The sequence below is a fragment of the Megalobrama amblycephala genome, linkage group LG4 (assembly GCF_018812025.1).
Source record: "Megalobrama amblycephala isolate DHTTF-2021 linkage group LG4, ASM1881202v1, whole genome shotgun sequence".
Classification (NCBI taxonomy): domain Eukaryota; kingdom Metazoa; phylum Chordata; class Actinopteri; order Cypriniformes; family Xenocyprididae; genus Megalobrama; species Megalobrama amblycephala.
In genome coordinates, this window is record NC_063047.1 from 48,565,299 (window position 1) to 48,584,492 (window position 19,194).

Genomic DNA, 19,194 nt, shown 5'->3' on the forward strand with positions numbered 1-19,194 from the left:
AACTAAAGGTGTTTAATAAACATTGTGAGGAAAAAATACTGAATGCGTTCGCTGAAATCTAACAAGGTATATCACATTGTTAATTATCAGTCAATTCACCCATTATTACTTTGTATTTCAGAGAATTACACTCATGTTGAGCAAAAATTGCATTTAAGCCATTATTACATCTAGTATCAATTATTATGGTTGTGTTCATCTTTTTAACTTAACAGGCTGGTCTTTTTGAGCATCAGATTACATCAGCCAAAATGTAAAAGTTAGGAAACTTTTATTCAAGCACTCCCTAATGACCACACTAAACGAGTGCAAATTTGGTGCGTTGCTGACCTTCAGCTGGAACACACCAAGCAGCTACTTCTTATTATGTAGTTTGCATATTGAGGTTTAATTTGCTTATTAAAAATCACAAGTAACATCGCAATAGTACAAATGCTATGTTAAAAGTCAGGGTTTCAGCTGTTTCAATTTCTCTCAGTGTAATAAGCCAAATATCAAAAATGTTTGATCTACATTTCTTTAAGTGCAAAACGTGTTGGTTCATTTTTGTTGCATCTCAACTCAAACTAATAAAATGTCTGCCATGTTATTTTGTGTTCTTAATATATTTATGTAGTAACCATTTTATTAAAAGCAAAGCATTCACAATATAGCATCGCCCCTAGTACCCAAGGCAGAAACGAATTCACACCCCTTGGTCGTTGATATTTCAGGAATCGCTAGCTTCAGAGAGTTTCAATACAAACACAGTGAAATATACAATCACATTCCCCACCCAAAATCCAAACGACAGCTTTACAATATTAAACACTTTTTAGAGACCAAGCAACGCTATATGTTTGAGCAATCAACTGTATTTACATGTGAATTTTGCAAAATGAATAAAACGACAGATCTGATGAATTATACATGCAAGCTAATGCACCAGCATTCTCTACAAGCACGTACAAACCAGCTTTACAGCGGCAACATCGGCCAGAATTTACAGAGACGAGAAGCACAAGTACAGAATGTTCAGACGGCATCCATGCCCCTTGATGAAAAAGAGGAGGAGAAGCCGAGGCCCATTCCCCTCTGCGTGTGCGTCTGTGAGCGGGCCATCTCGTACTGGACGTCCAGGTTGCGGAACATCTCTTCCTGCTGCTGCAAGGTTTTAAGACCTTCTTCGTCAACAGTTCCTGATGAACTGCCTTCCTCTTCACCCTAGGGGGAACACAACAATCAGAACATTTCTATAATAAAGAGGCCATGTTATGCATTGTCTTGGTTTTGTTTTTGCCTCTACTAGAACAGGTTTTCATGCTTGATTGTTCAAAAAACATTTCACATATTATACATTTGTGTATGTCAGTAACGCTCTGTTTAATTCCCATCTCCATGAAGCCCCTCCTTCTGAGGGAGCTTGCGCACTGGAGGAGCCTTTTCATAGTTCCTAGAACTATTGGCTGAAGTACCTGGATTTTGCAGTGTTCGCACCAAAGGATCTAGGAACTCTAAGGATTTTTGTTCTAGGAACTCCTTTTGGGGGAACTAAATTAACTCCTACTTCAGACTAGGGTTGTCAAACACCGGCACCCATCATTTTTAAAAAGCTGTGTAAACATATTCACTTCACGAACATGGAAAACAGCGATAAGTGCATTTACCCGTTGTCTGCAGGGTTGTGTTCTTTTCTCGGCCCCAATAATATGTAATGCTGAAAGTTGTCATAGGAGATTTCATCTCTTAGCCCCACTTTTTGCTCTTTCAGTCGCATAAATTGTTTACATTCCATCTCCGTTATCACGAAACCCACAACACAGCGTTTGTAAATGCCACGCTTAAAGACGCCGCTGTTGGCCACTTTAAAGTTCCTATTTCCGAATGCAACCAGGAACATGGCCCGGGGGAGAAATTAGTTCTTGGGGAACTATCCTAGAGGCTAGTTCCTATAACTGAGTTCCTTGAACTATTTGGTGCGAAAGCCCCCAAGGTGCTCTGATTGGTCGGCTGGACTAGTGTGTTGTGATTGGGCAACCGCTTTGAGAAATGTTGCCCCTTACCATAATGGTGAGTTGCAACACTATCACGACACAACCAGGCCTCATCCCCCTTTTTTGAGTATGCCTTGGGTAGGAATTATTTAAAGTGCCCCTATTATGGATTTTTGAAAATTACCTTTCATGTAGTGTGTAACATAGCTCTAAGCGAATGAAAACATCCTGCAAAGTTGTAAATCTGAAAGTGCACCGTATATAAAGTTATTGTCTCTCAAAAGTAGTCAATTAAATGAGTCGTTTGTAAAACGAATCCCAAGCCATTTTGTTGTGATGTCACAACGAAACATTAGCATATTGCCCACCCACTTATTGCACGCAGACTCCAGGGAAAATTAATTTTCTCAATACCACAGCAGTACAATCTTTTGTTGTGTTCCCATCATTTTACTGACCACTGCTTCTCAAACCTCAGGGAGTTTAATGCAGGATTCACAAAATGCTTGGTCTTAAAATATGGATCAATGCCCAGTTTATTTGGACCAGCTTGCTCCTCTGAATCTCAACCTGTAAGTATGATTAATAAATGATGTTTACATTTTCTAGCGATCATTCAAAATTCACGTGTAACATACACGCTAGTCTGTATGTCTCCTGCTAACCGGATAACTCGTGTTTCTGTAGTTCTGCTATTCAGATGTGGGTCCAATATGGTCTAAAAATGTTTCGATTAATGCAGCTTGTCTATCTTATTACTTGGAGTAATGATCAAGGATGGAGCATGACTTTTTTTTCCACAAAGTCTAATGCATTATCAGCTATTCACGTTTGTGCTTGGCTAACGTGGGAGTTTACAACATACAAAAACTTTTTTCCTCTGCATTTTTATTACAGTAGAGTGGAGCTCTATCTGTATTGTAATAGGATGTTAAGATGCTAGTCCGCACTAACTAGTTGACGTATTCTCTCTGTAAACAGTAAACACCCATTGTAATGTCAAAATGATTTTGATCAAGCCATTTTTCTTGATTAATAGTTATGACGAAAAAGTCTGGCCTAAATGTATATCTTATGTTAGAGGTTTTCAGCTTTGCTTGGCATTCTGAAATAGCACTGACATAAAGTATAACAGTGACGCTACTATCACGTCTTATAAAAACTAAGGTGACACTTACCATATAGAAAACGTTGTACTCCAGTCGTGATTGCGAATCAGTTTCTGGCTATCTTTTCTGTCCATACATTGCGTTCAAAATGTCTTGCGAATTGATTGCTGTCATTTGGTTATAGCAATGGGCGCGCGGTGCACGCAGTAGACCAATCACTAAGGATTGGGCCATCTGACCAATCAGAGAAGTGTAGGTTCATGGAGAGGAGGGGTTTAGAGAGACTTATTCTCTGAATTGCGAGTCATTTACAAAAGATTGAAAGCTCAGTTGAAATTAAATGTATATTATGAGAAAACGAAAGTGCTTTTTGACCTTGCATGCATTTAAACCTGTTATAGGAGACTCCCAAAACAATATTAGGAACCTTAAAAAAAGGCATAATAAGGCCACTTTAAATGAGGAATATTGTCATGTGTTGGTTCCTTTGCACACCTTTTTCATGCTCAAACACCAATAATACAGACTAAAGAAAGTCGAACATGTAAAACAGCATAATAGGACCATTTTAAAATATGAGATTTCTCCGTTTCACGCATTAAGAACATTTTAAATAGATAATATAATATTTAATACAGGCAACCACTTACTTTAATTCCCATAAGCTTGCGAAACTTCACATTTTGGTCTTTATTGCCAAAATTCAGCTTCTCCCACAGCTCAGCTGTCTGTGACTTGTCCTACAACATAAACATATATTAATACTGGACAAATGCTTCGATGTCTGAAATGCTCTGAAAAACTCATTCTCATAGTACTACTAAATTACTTAAAGGTGCCCTAGAATTAAAAATTGAATTTATGTTGGCATAGTTAAATAACAAGAGTTCAGTACATGAAAAAGACATACATTGAGTTTCAAACTCCATTGTTTCCTCCTTATATAAATCTCATTTGTTTAAAAGACCTCCGAAAAACAGGTGAATCTCAACATAACACTGACTGTTACATAACAGTCGGGATCATTAATATGTACGCCCCCAATATTTGCATATGCCAGCCCATGATTGAGGCATTACACAAGGGGAGTTAGTATTACACAAGGGCAGAACGTCTGGATCTGTGCACAGCTGAATCATCAGACTAGGTAAGCAAGCAAGGAAAACAGCGAAAAATGGCAGATGGAGCAATAATCACTGACATGATCCATGATAACATGATATTTTTAGTGATATTTGTGAATTGTCTTTCTAAATGTTTCGTTAGCATGTTGCTAATGTACTGTTAAATGAGGTTAAAGTTACCATCGTTTCTTACTGTATTCACGGAGACAAGAGCCGTCGCTATTTTCATTTTTAAACACTTGCAGTCTGTATAATGCATAAACACAACTTCATTCTTTATAAATCTCTCCAACAGAGTGTAATGTTAGCCGAGTGTTAAATGTTAGACCATAGCCTCAAACTCATTCAATATCAAATGTAAACACCCAAATAAATACAATACTCACATAATCCGACGCATGCATTCAGTATGCATGACGAACACTTTGTAAAGATCCATTTTGAGGGTTATATTAGCTGTGTGAACTTGTGTTTATGCTGTGGTAGAGTCGAGAGCTCGGGAGGGGGCGGAGAGCGTGAGCATTTAAAGGGACCGCAACCTGAAATCGGCTCGTTTCTAATTATGCCCCAAAATAGGCAGTTAAAAAATGAATTTAAAAAAAATCTATGGGGTATTTTGAGCTGAAACTTCACAGACACATTCAGGGGACACCTTAGACTTATATTACATCTTTTTTAAAAAAGTTCTAGGGCACCTTTAATGAAAATACTGACCAAGCTCAAAACTGCATTTACAAAATTCAGCATTCTTAATCGTCTCCCAACTACTGCCATTTATAAAGACCACTGTTAGGAGACAAGATTATGAATGTTAAACTACCCCCCCAGTTTCACAAACAAGGCTGAAGCTAGTCCTAGACTAAAATGCGTGTTTGAGCTGTTTTAACTAAAAGCATCTTGCACTGGTGTATCTTAAAATATGTCAGTGCCATTGTTTTGTCTCAAGATGCACACCAGTAATGTTTTTTTCTAAGGTACGTTTATAAAAACTACTTAAATGACCTAACTGAACTAAGGCCTAATCCTGGCTCAATCTAAACTCTGTCTGTGAAACCAGGCCTACATGTCCTATGACGTTTAATTGCTTCTCTCCAACACTTCATGTTAGGCTGTGTTTTTACATTCAAACATCACTGTTTCAATTGTTGGTTGTATGTTAGTTGTGCCCATTTAAGAGACTGATCAATGATCACAGAGAAAACAGGCTTTTTTACTCCCACCAGATGGCACTAATCTGCCTTCAAAAATCTGATTTTAAAGGCATGGTCTCTATTTTAATATGAAACACTGCTTTAATTAAAAAAAAATTGTATAAAAAAAAATGTATCATAATTATTGCATAAATGTTAATTAATACCATGAAATTCTCTCAAAACACAAAATAAAAAATATTATTGAACAAAAATGTATTACATCGATTTTACTGGGGGGAAAAGTTACATTTCAGGTGTTCGGTCACAGGCAGCTGTGTTTGTTCATTTTATATTGCATGATATAACTTGGCAACAACCCTATTAAAATCTATATAACAGCAACTCTTGTCCTCACCCCTTCTTTCTTCCCCTGCCACAACATCTTCCTCTTCTTCTCCTGCTCCGCAAACTTCATTGGGTTGACCGCTGAGGGATTGTAGTAGCTTGGCACAGCAATGCCAGTCTCTGCCAGCGTCTTGGCCTGAAGCGCTGCCATCTGAGCAGCCATTGCGATCTGGGGCGTGACCTGTGTGCCAGAGGCCAGCAGTGCTGCGACGTTCAGGGCTGGACCGGGTGCGGCGGTGACCGTATCACACAACAGTGGAGCAGCTGCTGTTGGGGAACAACCAACAAACCATCAGATGGAGACAGTGCTGACCTCTGCTGCAGTGGGTCAGATGTGAAGCCATTACACCGATAGCCATGTGACTTGTGGCAGTTACTCACCTGCTGCTTGCTCTTGTTGCCGTTTTTCCAACAACTCCTTTTCTTTCTGTTCTTGAAGCTTCTTTGCTCTCTCCAACCTAAGAGTGTGAAGTGAATGTGTTTAAGGAACATGAAAACCAGAAAGCAGTTAAAACTTCACTAAATCACCTAGTTGGATACTTCAGGTGGTTTTCACACTGGGCACGTTTGCTGCGGTCCGAAACGGAGTGTGATTATTCTCGGCATCACCGCAGTGTTGGTCTGCTTTCAGACACGTTGGATTCTAGAACAGTGGTGCATTTCCATTCATTTTGCATTACAAACGGCAATGGTGTGCACAATGCAGGACGCTATGCGTTTTATTAATTTGGTTCTATTATGAGCAACAGAGTAAACGCCACTTGCATCAATGTGAGACAAGACGTAATTCATCTGACACCTGGGGGAAGGTGGCTTTATGCTGATTGTGAGCAATACATTAGCAACTCTGATTACATTTGCATGCTCGTATCCATGGTGAAGTCATCCCCTACGCATGTTTGATGATGTCATTGTTAGCTAAAATGCATGTGCAAGTTATGTTACCAAGTAACGAGCACACCTGAGTCATTTACATTAATCACATAAGCCATTTCCATAATTGTTTGTGAATTTTGGGATACTGTATTAAAAAACAACACTGGAAGGAAATGGCAGGATATGCATAAATTATTAAAATACACACAAAAAAAACATTTGCACTCAAATCGAAGACATGCACATAAACTACAATGGAAACACATTTACTGAATAAATCCCTTGATGGGCAAAAAAAAAAAAAAATAAAAAAAATAAATAAAAATGTGATTGGATAACTGGACTAACCAGCAGATCAGTTTCACTGCACAGCATCTTAATTGTTATTTTGGTCAAAGCCTGTCATTTGACACATTGACCTCCCAGAAGTGTCTCACATGATTGTGTTCTCAAACACCAGGCATCCAAACGCAAGATAAAACAACAGCGTTTTACTGTTGCGTCTGTGTGCTCTGAGCTGCCAGTAACTTACGATGTATGAAAAAGAGCGCCACATTGGCTTCCCCGATTGCAGCAACTTCCATTTTTATTACAGACGTTTTCCGCCGACTTCCCAGGAAGTGACAGTTTTGTTCTCTTGAACACATGGGATGGTGCTTTATTCGCAAATGTTTTATGCGATATGCCAATTTTGCGCACAAGTTAAATTCGCAACTTTGGATGGAAACATAGCTGTAGTCTCAAGTTTAAGAACACAGTCTGCATGTCAGCATTCACGTCATGCAAACCGTGCTCTTTATCAGACTAAACTGCCAGTGTGAAAGCCTGTTTAAACCCTCTCAGAAAACTTGTGTTTTGTACTTCAACAAACGTCAAAGCAATTACTGGCTGCTGTTAGCAGTGATCACAGTGTGCAGAGACCACAGGTTTATAAGTTGTTGTTGAGACAGTAAGTTGCTTATATGTTGTTTAAATAAACTGATTTAGTAAATAGGTAGAAATACAACCGATTGTTGTATTTCTAATAAAACAGTTGTAACCTTTTCTTGGGCGCAGGTTACACCTGGTTTTAAGATGTGTTTTGGTTGATCGGATCATAAATGGATGACGCTAAATACAGGTGTAAACGGGGTCTAAAATGTTTTGAACCCGTCCACTTTTGACCGGATTGATTTTGTAGTGGAAACACTCATGTGGTCGAATGAGTTTGAACAGCCATTCTCTGCCTACTGACCTCATGCGTAAACATTACGAGAAGTGCAGCAGCCAGACGGGATTTCAACTTTGCCGGCTGAAGACACAAGTTTGGTTTGAAGATGAAAAATGTACCAAGCACAATGTTCTCTCACCATTCTCACCATTTCACTGCGTTCGGCAGGTCTTGCGGCTGTCAGAGCAGAAACAAAATCTCCTGCTCTCCTTATGATTTTCTGTCATCTCCGGTCGCGTTCACGTATACATTGAGTAAGCTTATTTCGTCCATTAGATCGAAAGACTTGAATAAACCCATACTTTTACCCACTCATAGACCCTCCCCTTGAAGAAATCAGGACAAAAGTGGTTGAAAGTGGACAAAAGAGATGAATTAAAACACCAGGTGTAAACGGTAATGTGTCTCCCTCTCTTCTACTTGTGATCCAATCGACCAAAATGCATCTTAATACCAGGTGTAAACAGGGCCTGGGAGTATATATATATATACACATACACACAGCATACAACAAAAGTGAGTAAACCCGCTTTAATTCAAATTTGACAAATAGAGTATTTCCTCTTATGAACGATCGAAAACAAACACCTTAGCAAGACAATCTCAACGCAACGAAAGTGAGGACACCTGTTCAACTTACAAGTAATACAATTACTGTAAGGTGATACAAGTCGATATGAAACAGAAGATGCGACTGTCTTTTCTTCCTTATAGTGACGTATATTGTGTGAAATGGCTTCTCGGACAAGAAAAAAAAACGTAGGGCAGAACTTGATTTTGTCTATTGGGAATTGATTGGATGGTCACGGTTCGCTATTGGTGGATCTCATGTGAGTGACAGGTTGTCACGCCCTCCGGCAGTAAACACATCAAAGAGAAGAGATGTCGTCACTGGAAGAGGGAGGGGAAATTATTTTAAAGATTTTTAAAAGGGCATATGAATTTTTAATTTTTAAAGACTTTAAGTGATATCGCACAGGTGTGTACTCACTTCTGTTATATTCTGTGTATAAAACCCAAATAGATTATTTTGTGCTTCCAGGACACAGATGCCACTCTACCTTCTAGCCAATGCTTCCTGAGCATCCATGGCTGTGTTTCTACCCCTGAAGGTCACAGGGCTAACTGACCGACTGCGACTTTTTCTCCGCGCTTTCTCTGTCCTCTTCTTCTTCTCCCTAGATAAAATCGGACCATCTCACGGTTTAAGCACAAATCAGCATTTTCATTCACGAAAAAAATCCCAAACATAAAATCTTTGTCCACCTGCTCTTGCTACGGCTCCTGCTGCGATGTTTGTGTTTGCTTCTGGAGTTTGATCGAGACCTGGCCCGTCTCTTCTTGTCGCGACTCCTCGATCGCCTTTCACCACTGCGTGAGCGAGATCTTCTTTTGTCCCAGTTTCGACTATGATGTCGTCTTCAGGAAAACATTAATTCACATCTAAGCACACTGAGCCTCAACACATTCACTTGTTGCATGAATTAAATCGAATCAAAATGACAAACGTCAGATGAAAGTACCTTTCCTTTGAACGGGATCTTGATAGGCTTCTTGGCCTGGAGGACTTCTTGTCTTTTCTGCGATGTCGCTCCTCCACGTCTTCAGACAGCCTGTCACGGCCTTTATCCGACGGCTCCATCTGCTCCTCTGATCCACTCTGACATTTCAGAGCTTTCTCAGAGTCTTTCTTCCGTGCCTGTTTTAAGAAGAATTGGTCTCTTTCAGGAAAATAGTGCAATAAAGAGAGTTAGTAAGTTGGTTTAAGAACAACTTGCCAAAATAATTCTGACAAGAAAAACACTTTTTAAACTACAAAAGCCCTTCCACCACCATCCGAGTGCAGCATGTACAGTTACATTTAACACAAATGAGTGTATTTAACCAGCACATTTACACCTAGTTCAGTACAAAAAAAAAAAAAAAAAAAAAACGGGAGATCTTTGTGTACCAGAGGGCAACGACTTCATTGTGAGAATTCGACAGATTTCATTCATTTGAACTGACATTCTCTTTTCTTTTTTTTCCTCTTAAAGTCAACATGAAATCAAAATGAACCCCATTTACTTGCATGTTCCTGATAGGGCTGGGCGATAATGGCAAACAAATTAAATCATTTTTTTTTTGGTTTTTTTTCCAGAACGATTCATGATTTTGAAAATAATTTATATTTTCAAATATAATAATTTCTTAATTTATCTTAAAGAAATCTCATTGCTTGACTGGCTACTCTCTGCTGTCTCAGAAGAAAATCAGAAAAATCTTACCAGTCACAGTGTACACATTTTAGCTTTGAGATTTGTTGAGAATTTGAGCTAGCCAATGTCTTGTCTCCCAGCAGGGAGTCTCAAAATATGGTCTAAATATACATTTTTATCATTTCCACCGTACATCACATATCTGACCACAAACTCAGATTTGGCCCCAATTGTGTCAATTCAAGAGGAATAAAAGTCATTTTGATTCAGAATACTCGATTTAGAAATATGTCACATTATGAAAGTAAATTGGGTTGGGAATGCAGTTTCATGTTGACTTTAAAGGGCATTTTAGATGATACGAGAAAAACGTATTGCAATCTTGCCACCTCTTATGTGTACAGGCACATTGCCGTGCATACAATAAGCAATGTAAAATATGAAAAACGCAATTATAATGAATGATGCCGCTTGTGCAAGTGAATAAAAAAAATCCTATTTCTGATTACAGATTAAATATTGCATGATGTTGCACACAAGTGAGCCAATAAAACACTACATGTATTTATTAATTTTTAGGTGTAATGGCATTTATTTCTCCATAAAATGTGTGGGTGTTCATTTATGAAATGCGAAGATAATGCTGCCATATAAAAAGGCAAAACTAAGTAACAATGGCAAGTAAAAAATGGTTTTAAAGTTTGGATTAGAGTGGATCTTATATTTACTGCAGCAGGGTTATTATGAACTAAAACTATATTTCTGGTCAATTGAAATAAAGGTAACACTTTACAATAAGGCCTTATTCGTTAACATTAGTTACTGTTAATATATTAACTAACAATGAGCAATATATTTGTTATGGTATTTATTAATCTTTGTTAATATTAGTTAATAAAAAAGTCATTTATTGTTTGTTCATGTAAGTTCACATTGCAACTTTTGATATTAATAATGTACAAGTAAATGTTGAAATTAACATTAAGATTAATAAATGCTGTAGAAGTGCAGTTCATTTTAGTAGTTAATTAACATTAACTAATGAAACCTTACTGTAAAAATGTTACCAAAATAAAGCTAAAATAAAATATAAATATTAGTTGAAAAACTTAAACTGAAATAAGTTTGTTGCGGCACTAAAATTATTAACTGGAAATAAATAATTAAAAACAGAAATTGAAATAAATGAAACCTAAAGAGCAATATTTAAAAACAACTAAAAATAATAAAATGACAAAAGCACATGAACACGAAATTACTAAAAATGTAACTAAAATTAACATGAAAACAAAAAATATTAAAATAAAAGCTAATTCAATTAATAAAACTAAAATAACACTGTACTGCAGTTTTCACACTCAACCAAAGAAAAATAATGTTTAATCCCCGTGTTTAGGCTTTGTAGGGCAGAATAGGTTAACTAAATATTAAATATAATTTAATTTGAATAAAATAATCTCAGCAGCTGCGGTTGTACACAACAAAGTGGCATGATTCACGAGAATGAGCCTGTCCTACAGCCTGCCCTGCTCTCCCATTGAAAACTAACTTACGTCACAGTGTACAGCGTAAAAAGCCAATTATGACCAAATTCATCAGAAAAATAATTTCGGTGTGCGCAACTTGTTTTAAAACGAATTATAAAATTGTGCAAATCTGCATGCATTCACATGGGGAATGGCCACTCATTTTTTAAATTGCAATTCTGAGCTGTTATCTACAAAAAAAAGGGTTGTGAGACAAAAAGAGATCTTTTTATAGTCAAATAAGTTTAAATGACTGATAGTTACCTGTCCAGGTAGTAGGCATATAATTTTGCTATCTGTCAGCAGCGTCTTCTGTTCAGAGTGTCTCTTCGTGCATTAGCACGCTGAGTGTAATTTATTATACAAATGTTATCATATGATCTAAAATACAGGACGTTAAAAAAGCTCCCAAACAGACATTTCTCTCCATCTGTTATCAAAATTAATATAAATTAAGATTACATGCACTTGTGATTAAGTAAGTGCTTTTCTTCTCAGTCTGGCATTTCATTCCTTTCTGTCTAAGCTGCATACTTACCACGGGCTAAAACTAGAAATGCCAGCTGTAAAACTACTGATGATGTGACCAGTTTAATTTAGGTCTACATGACATCAATGGACTAAAATTAGTTACCTCTTTGCTTCTGCTGTGGCTTCGTCTGTGCCTCTTGTCTCCTAAAAGACAAAAAAAGATACAAATAATTATTGTTTGAAGGACACTGGCGGATTTAAATTACATGTAACTTTTTAAAAATGAAATAGTTTAACCCTCATGCACCGTTTGATTTCTGGTTACAGCCTGTATGGTCCGGATCAAATTGACCCTAATTGGATTCAATAAAATGTTTTTAACCACTACTTTTAAGATTGCCCCTCCCCATACCTGTGGGACTCTTGCCATAAACCTAAAATAATCTTAAATCTTATATCATTTGAAAGCTTTCAGACTCTAGTTTTCATATTTGATGACCGATTTTTCAAAAGAAATGAATGAGCAAAAGATAAATAGATTCTTCATTTGTGATGTGGTGCCAAACTATCAGACACTCTCTGGTTCTTTCTGTTTTTTAGGGATTTAGTTCAAATCAAATATTAACATTACTGCCCAAAATTCTTCTGAATATGATGTCTACTTCATAAATATTTTGAAAAGTATGGAAAAATATGGTTCAGATCACTCAAACCATATAAGGAAATCAAATATTTATTTAAGTCCTTATATGGTCACGGTGGAGTCTTGATGTCATCTAGTGGAAAAGTTTGGTACTGCGCACAAAAAAAAATATTACTGAAAGTTCTTTTTTTGAAATATCAACCTAAAATTTGGTACAGAGCTTGTTCAGATATTCAGCTTTGATTTTCTTTTTTTAAAGTTTTAGAGTTGAACATGTTTTGTAAAAAAAATATTTTATATAACATAAAAAAAAAAAATCTATTTTATATATTTTACATTTTCATAAACTTCTATAATTATATACTTTTACAATAATCTGTGAAGTGTTTTCTTTAAAAAGATACCGAACTTAAGTCTGTGCTCTGAAGTATTCAAGATTTTTAACAGTTTAAGTTGGAAGTCATTTTCATATCTTTGATCAAAAAGGGAAAAAAAAAATTAATTTTCACAAACTTTAAAAATAAAAAGTTGTTAAACTCAGCAAGACACTGGCACTTCAGGAGAGCTCTGACTATTTTAAGTCATTTCAAAGGCTATTTTTTGCTTAGGTCTATTTTTATTACCACAAAAATATCTGATTACCTGATTAATCATCAAAATAATCAACTGATCACTCAATTACCAAATAATCGTTACTGAGAGGCCTAATTTGCTTATCTTCTTACCACTACAGCATTTGATCAGTGACAGATTTATAATTAAGGGAGAAAGTGAAAGACCATTTAAATGTTTATGTAGCAGTATTTAGATGGACAGAAGCTGGGATTTGATTCCTGTCAAGGTACGGAGAGACACTGCGATTTTGATCATAATTCATGTGTTTGGGCGTAATGTAGCCAGTGGAGTATCCATGTAGTGACCTAAAATGTCATTGGCCACCCGAAAAGTTTGATGTATGACTGGCCATCTCTCATGATAGAGGTAGGACCTTCAATAAGGCAAGTGAAGATTAGTGACTTATGGAGAAATAATAGCACCATTTATTAGTGGTGCTAACAAAGCACAGCATCAATATTATTATTATTATCATCTCAAATGCTGCCGTTTAATTTTAATATCCAAATGTTAGTGAGAAGAAAAATAAAAATAAAGAACTATGCGATGGACATTGGTTCTGCTCATCTTTGGTGTCTCCTTTGTAGACATCTTGAGTAAAACAGCTCTACATTTAAAGAAGCACATACAAAAGATCTGGAGCCGTATTCACAAAACATCTTAAGGCTAAAAGTAGCTCCAAACTTGCAGATTTAGGAGAAACTCTTAAAAATAATGGCTGTGTTAGTCATTCCTAGCAAGCAGCCAATAAATAATGATATACCAACTTTTAGGTTTTACCCTTGCAACTGCCTAGCCAACAATTTAGAAGAGCCTAACAACCTGAACAAGTCATAACCAGACACAAGAAGATCGTAGAGATATGAGGATGGGCCATTTTGACCTATACTGTCAAATTAAATATCACCTTACCAATGTTGAAGAAAAAGTGTTCTGTCTTTGCAAGAAATCTCCCAAGTCAAGAAGTTCCAGATGTCAAAGATCAGACTTTACTATTCCAGTCAACAAAGCTGAGACGCCAGCTGTACACCTAACAATCTCAATCGCAGCTCTCTCTTTTATACAGTTCTAACCTGTTCGGAAAAATGAGTGTACATATAGGTACTTTCCAGCTATTTTGTCCATCCCCATTCCTTTTGCCACAGTTATTTTTTAATCTTTGCAGCCTCTTTTTAATGGTGGCACACTGCCAACTACTCCATTTATCAAAAGAACATTGCCATTGCAAGATTCTCTCTTCAACGACTCTGGATCGATTCTGAGCGTAGTTTTTATTCAGAAGAGATGACGCTGAGTGTGCTTTAGAAACACCCGGATTCTGCTTGCTTCCAATAGACCAATTTGGTGTTTGCAAACAGCGATGACGTTTTTTGTGGGCGGAGCCTACCTGGTTGCAGAAAATGACAGTTAAGCAGTAGCAGTCTATGGAAGCCACGAAATAAAAGAATAAAAAAAGTTAATTTCGAGTTTATATCTCACAGTTCTGTCTTTTATTACTCGCAAATCTGAGTTTATATCTCACATTTCTTACATTAGAAAAACAGAATTGTGAGATATACTCGTTATTATGTCTTTTCTGAATTGCAATTTATCCCGCAATTCAGATTTTTTTTCCCCTCAGAATTGTGAAATAAACACAATTGCGAGTTATAAAGTCCGAACTGGGAGTAATAAACATGCAAATGCAAGAAAAAAAGTCAGAATTGTGAAATAAAAATTTTATAGACCGTTTAAAAGTTATCTATGTAAAATGTAATGGGTTTAAATATTATTTCATGCTGTAACTGCTATGTATGTATGTCCTCTGAACTGCATATGTGAATATTATGTAGACTTACTGTTTACATCAAATTCCTGCTTTAATAGTAGACTAATCCTTGCAGGTGTCATCAGTCCAGTCTGTGAAACGTCTCTGTTTAGCTTCAAAGGACGTTTTCAACGATGGTTTTCTTTAAAAATGAAGACTATATGACTATAAGACTATAGGCACAACAAAACATTTTTCTCTTATTCTGTGGATTTTGCACATTTTCCTCCAACTGCTACCGCTATTTTTCTGCAACCACTATGCACGCGCAACTGCAAGTGACGTCTGCTCCAAAGGGGTCTATTCTTAACACACACACCACTCAAACCTTCCGTAAAATAATGTTTCATAAAGTTTGGAAAGGTTGAAGCGAATTACGACATTCGAGGGCTTCACTGCACACTGCAGGATGCGCTGTGAGAGAGGCGTGCTTTGTTTGATGTTGCTGTGCGCGGTCTCGCTCTTTGTTTATTGCTTGTAATATGTTCCATTGCTCCTATTTAATTATTTGCTACTTTCTTGTATGTTTTGAAGTTATATTAGTTTAAAATTCTTAAAGGGTTAGTTCACTCAAAAATGAAACTGTCATTTATTACTCACCCTCATGCCGTTCCACACCTGTAAGACCTTTGTTCATCTTTATGATTCGGATCACGTGTCAAACCGCCAAACTGCTGAAATCACGTGACTTTGGCGCTCCGAACCACTGATTCGACACGCTGATTCATAACGCTCCGAAGCTTCCTGAAGCAGCGTTTTGAAATCGGCCATCACTATAGAAGTCGTTATTTTGTTTTTCTGGTGCACCAAAAATATTCTCATCGCTTTATAATATTAATACTGAACCACTGTACTCACATGAACTGATTTAAATATGTTTTTAGTACATTAATGGATCTTGAGAGAGGAAATGTCATTGTTCCCTATGCAGGCCTCACTGAGCCTTCAGATTTCAACAAAAATATCTTAATTTGCATTCCGAAGACTTATGGGTGTGGAACGACATGAGGGTGAGTAATTAATGATAGAATTTTCTTTTTTGGGTGAACTAACACTTTTATCATAAAATTGTTTTAATTTTTTTTCAATCTGTAATTATTTTAAAAAGTAGGCCTACTTATAATTACTTATGTACGGATATGTAAATGTAAGGATTTTAAGGTTTTGAAGTTGGTAAACTAATTAATTAATTAATTAATAAAAAAAAAAAAAAAAAAAAAAGTAGATCAAAAATCGTTTTGGAATCGGATCGGATCGTGAGGTGACTAAAGATTCCCACCCCTAGTATTACAGCTGAACACAATAGTGTTACAGGAAAAACATAACATTATTTCATTTGTATCTTTTTCCTGTAGCATTTGTCCTTTTGTTTGTAATTTTCTTCGTTTTTTACTTTATCAATTGAGGACTTGTTTGAGGACTTTTTACTTTAATTATTTAGCCTAGTATTTCTGCTGTAATGCTGAAATTGGTGTCAAAAAATGTGAAATTTCTCTGGTATCTAAAATGTTGATATCATAGCAACTTTATTTCCAAGAAAATACTCATATATATATATATATATATATATATATATATATATATATAGTGGGGAAAAAAAAAAAAAAAATACCCATAAAAGTCATAATTTTTTTTTTTTATTATTATTAATCAAGCAGCCCTAGACTGCAGAGAATAATAGGGGTATGAATTCATCCTGTTTGATGTTTATTACAGTTTATGGGGGTTGTTTTAATGAGAATGATTGCAACGTGACATTTTTAATACATGGTCACCATGATTTTGCCAAGTAAGACATATTCCTAGATAAACATATTTTGATGATCCTGGAACATCCCTGTCCGAAAATTTAGTCTTAACCATATTCCTACCCCTAAACCTAATCTACCCATAACTTATCCCTAAAATCAGAGGGAAATCATAGGTGAATAACACTGATGTAGAAGCACCTAACCCTGGTTGCAAGCCTAAACTTAACATAAATGTAAACTTGTTCCTCAAATCTGATTGGTTGATTGGAATGCTGTTCCAGGATCAACAAAGATGTTGATCCAGGAACATGTCATACTTGGTGAAATCAAATTCACCATTAATACATGTGCCCCAGGTTTCACAGAGGCTTAAAATGCATGTTTGAGCTGTTTTAACTGAAAGCACCTTGTAGTGAACCATCTTAAAATATGTCAGTGCCACTGTTTTGTCTCAAGATGCACACCAATAATGTTGTTTTTTCGCAGTGAGCGTTTATAAAAGCTACTTAAACACCTTAAAATGAACTAAGGCCTAATCCTGGCTCAGGCTGAAAGCCCTGTCTGTGGAACCGGGCCTTGGTTTACCTGACTTGCGCTTTCGCTCCACTGAGCGCGATCTGGACCGTGAACAATGCTTCGAGCTCCGGGATGTTTTGCAGGTTTCCAAGCCGAACTCGTCGTCATTTGCCTGATAAATCACAAATATAAATATAAAAATCGAGCTTCACTGTTTTGTTAAAAATGTAAAGAATACAAAAACATTAAACCACTCGATAATGAACATTCACATTACTTTATACAATTGAAGTGTTAGCCACTACTAAGAACTGAGAGTCGAATTAGCCTGTTTGCGTGCTGGATAGCAAATACTAACAAACAAAAATAAATACCTTCGTCATCTCAAATACACTAATTTTAAACAAAATGGGTTGCCATTTTAGTTCACAGCTTTGTTTTGAACGATTCAATCTTTTCTATTCAGCTTAGACTCGGCTATCCGCCATTTTCCGAGTACAAGATGCAACCCATCAATTACTGTTTCATTATGTGCTTCTGTCGAACATGATCTTGCCCAAAACAATAATCAAACAAATGTACTTGCCGCCATGTTAACGAATAAAGAGACGAATTGGTTGTATTCCTGTAGTTAGCAGCAAAATTCGTTAAGCCTCTTCTATCATCCGTTGCTTTAGCGGTGGAACAATACCCGGATGTTCTTCTTCTTCTTCTCCCCCGGATATTCGCAGAAAGCTGCAAATGCAGAGCGCCGCTCTGCCGCTGGAGCTTCTGACTCCAGGCTTTTGGTGATGAAACCCGACTGCATGTTCTCATCAAAATATATGGTGATTGACGCATTGCTAGAGTAAAATATTTACAACATTAATGTAAGCACATTATCAGGTGTGAGTCAGTGTTATGTGTGGCTTGTTTGGAGTATTGTGGCAAGAGTTTTGAAAATGTGCCTGTCCTGGTAGCACAAAACCCCTATTTTATCCATTAAGGAAAGAATTTATAATCTTAAATATTATTATTATCAAATATTATATATAAAATATTTTGTGCACGCTTCAAATTACAGTTTTTGCAGTGTTTGTTTTTGAAGTGTGTGGGTCTCAAGTTCAAAATAATAATTAAAAAATGTTAGTCAACATTATCTAAATTATATTTATTTTGAATCTAATTACTTAAAAATATATATATTTTTAAAGTCACCATGAAATAAAAATTGGCATGTAATATTGCAGTATTAATAATGTATGATTTATTCGTGCACATCATCATTATTTATTTATTCATTCATTCAAAGTCATATGCCCTCGTAATCTTTAATCATAATCATTTCCCCTCCCTCTTGCAGCAATCTCTCTGATGATGTGTTTACTGGCGTGAGGGCGGGGCAACCTGTCACTCACATGAGATCCACCAATAGCAAACCACAACCATCCAATCCCTCCCTATGGAACAAAATCAAGTCCAGGAGCTGTTTCACTCTTACGCTGCATTCACACGGGGCGTCAGCGTCAACGCTTGACGGAGGGCGTGTCTGAAGCTTGTGCTGACGCGACCGTTATAGTGATTACAGCCAATCACATTACTTTCCGGTGTTGCACGAACGCAGTTGGCTGCGACTGCTTTAGGGTATTTGCATAGGGCGATCTGATTGGATGACGCCTGCGTTGGCGCTTGAAAAGTTGAGAAATCTTCAACTTCTGCCGCTTGCAACGCGAGTGAAGCGACGCGACGGAACCCACAATTCAGTTCGGCAACGCATGACGTCACCCATTCAAAGTAAACGAGAAGCGTTAACGCCGGCGCCCCGTGTGAATGCAGCCTTAAAGGATTAGTTCACTTT

General features: G+C 36.8%; 1 protein-coding gene across 6 annotated transcripts; it reads right to left on the reverse strand.

Annotated features, from left to right (window-relative positions):
* Nucleotides 1-589: 589 nt before the first annotated feature.
* rsrc2 (arginine/serine-rich coiled-coil 2) lies at nucleotides 590-18,114 on the reverse strand. Of its 6 annotated transcripts, XM_048189702.1 has the most exons (11): nucleotides 17,944-18,108; nucleotides 17,427-17,529; nucleotides 12,189-12,229; nucleotides 11,819-11,898; nucleotides 9,354-9,551; nucleotides 9,097-9,249; nucleotides 8,892-9,008; nucleotides 6,126-6,202; nucleotides 5,755-6,011; nucleotides 3,733-3,822; nucleotides 590-1,203 (listed from the first exon to the last, which is right to left on the reverse strand). In XM_048189702.1, exons 5-11 carry the CDS (start codon nucleotides 9,470-9,472, stop codon nucleotides 1,015-1,017), a joined length of 1,002 nt encoding a protein of 333 aa, XP_048045659.1. In that variant the 5' UTR covers nucleotides 9,473-9,551; nucleotides 11,819-11,898; nucleotides 12,189-12,229; nucleotides 17,427-17,529; nucleotides 17,944-18,108; the 3' UTR covers nucleotides 590-1,014. The 6 variants fall into 6 exon arrangements, with proteins under 6 accessions (XP_048045659.1, XP_048045656.1, XP_048045655.1 ...); XM_048189699.1 differs by lacking the exon at nucleotides 11,819-11,898 and having other exon boundaries at nucleotides 5,755-6,008; nucleotides 9,354-9,529; nucleotides 17,944-18,113; XM_048189698.1 differs by lacking the exon at nucleotides 11,819-11,898 and having other exon boundaries at nucleotides 9,354-9,529; nucleotides 17,944-18,109.
* Between the last annotated feature and the right edge of the window lie 1,080 nt (nucleotides 18,115-19,194).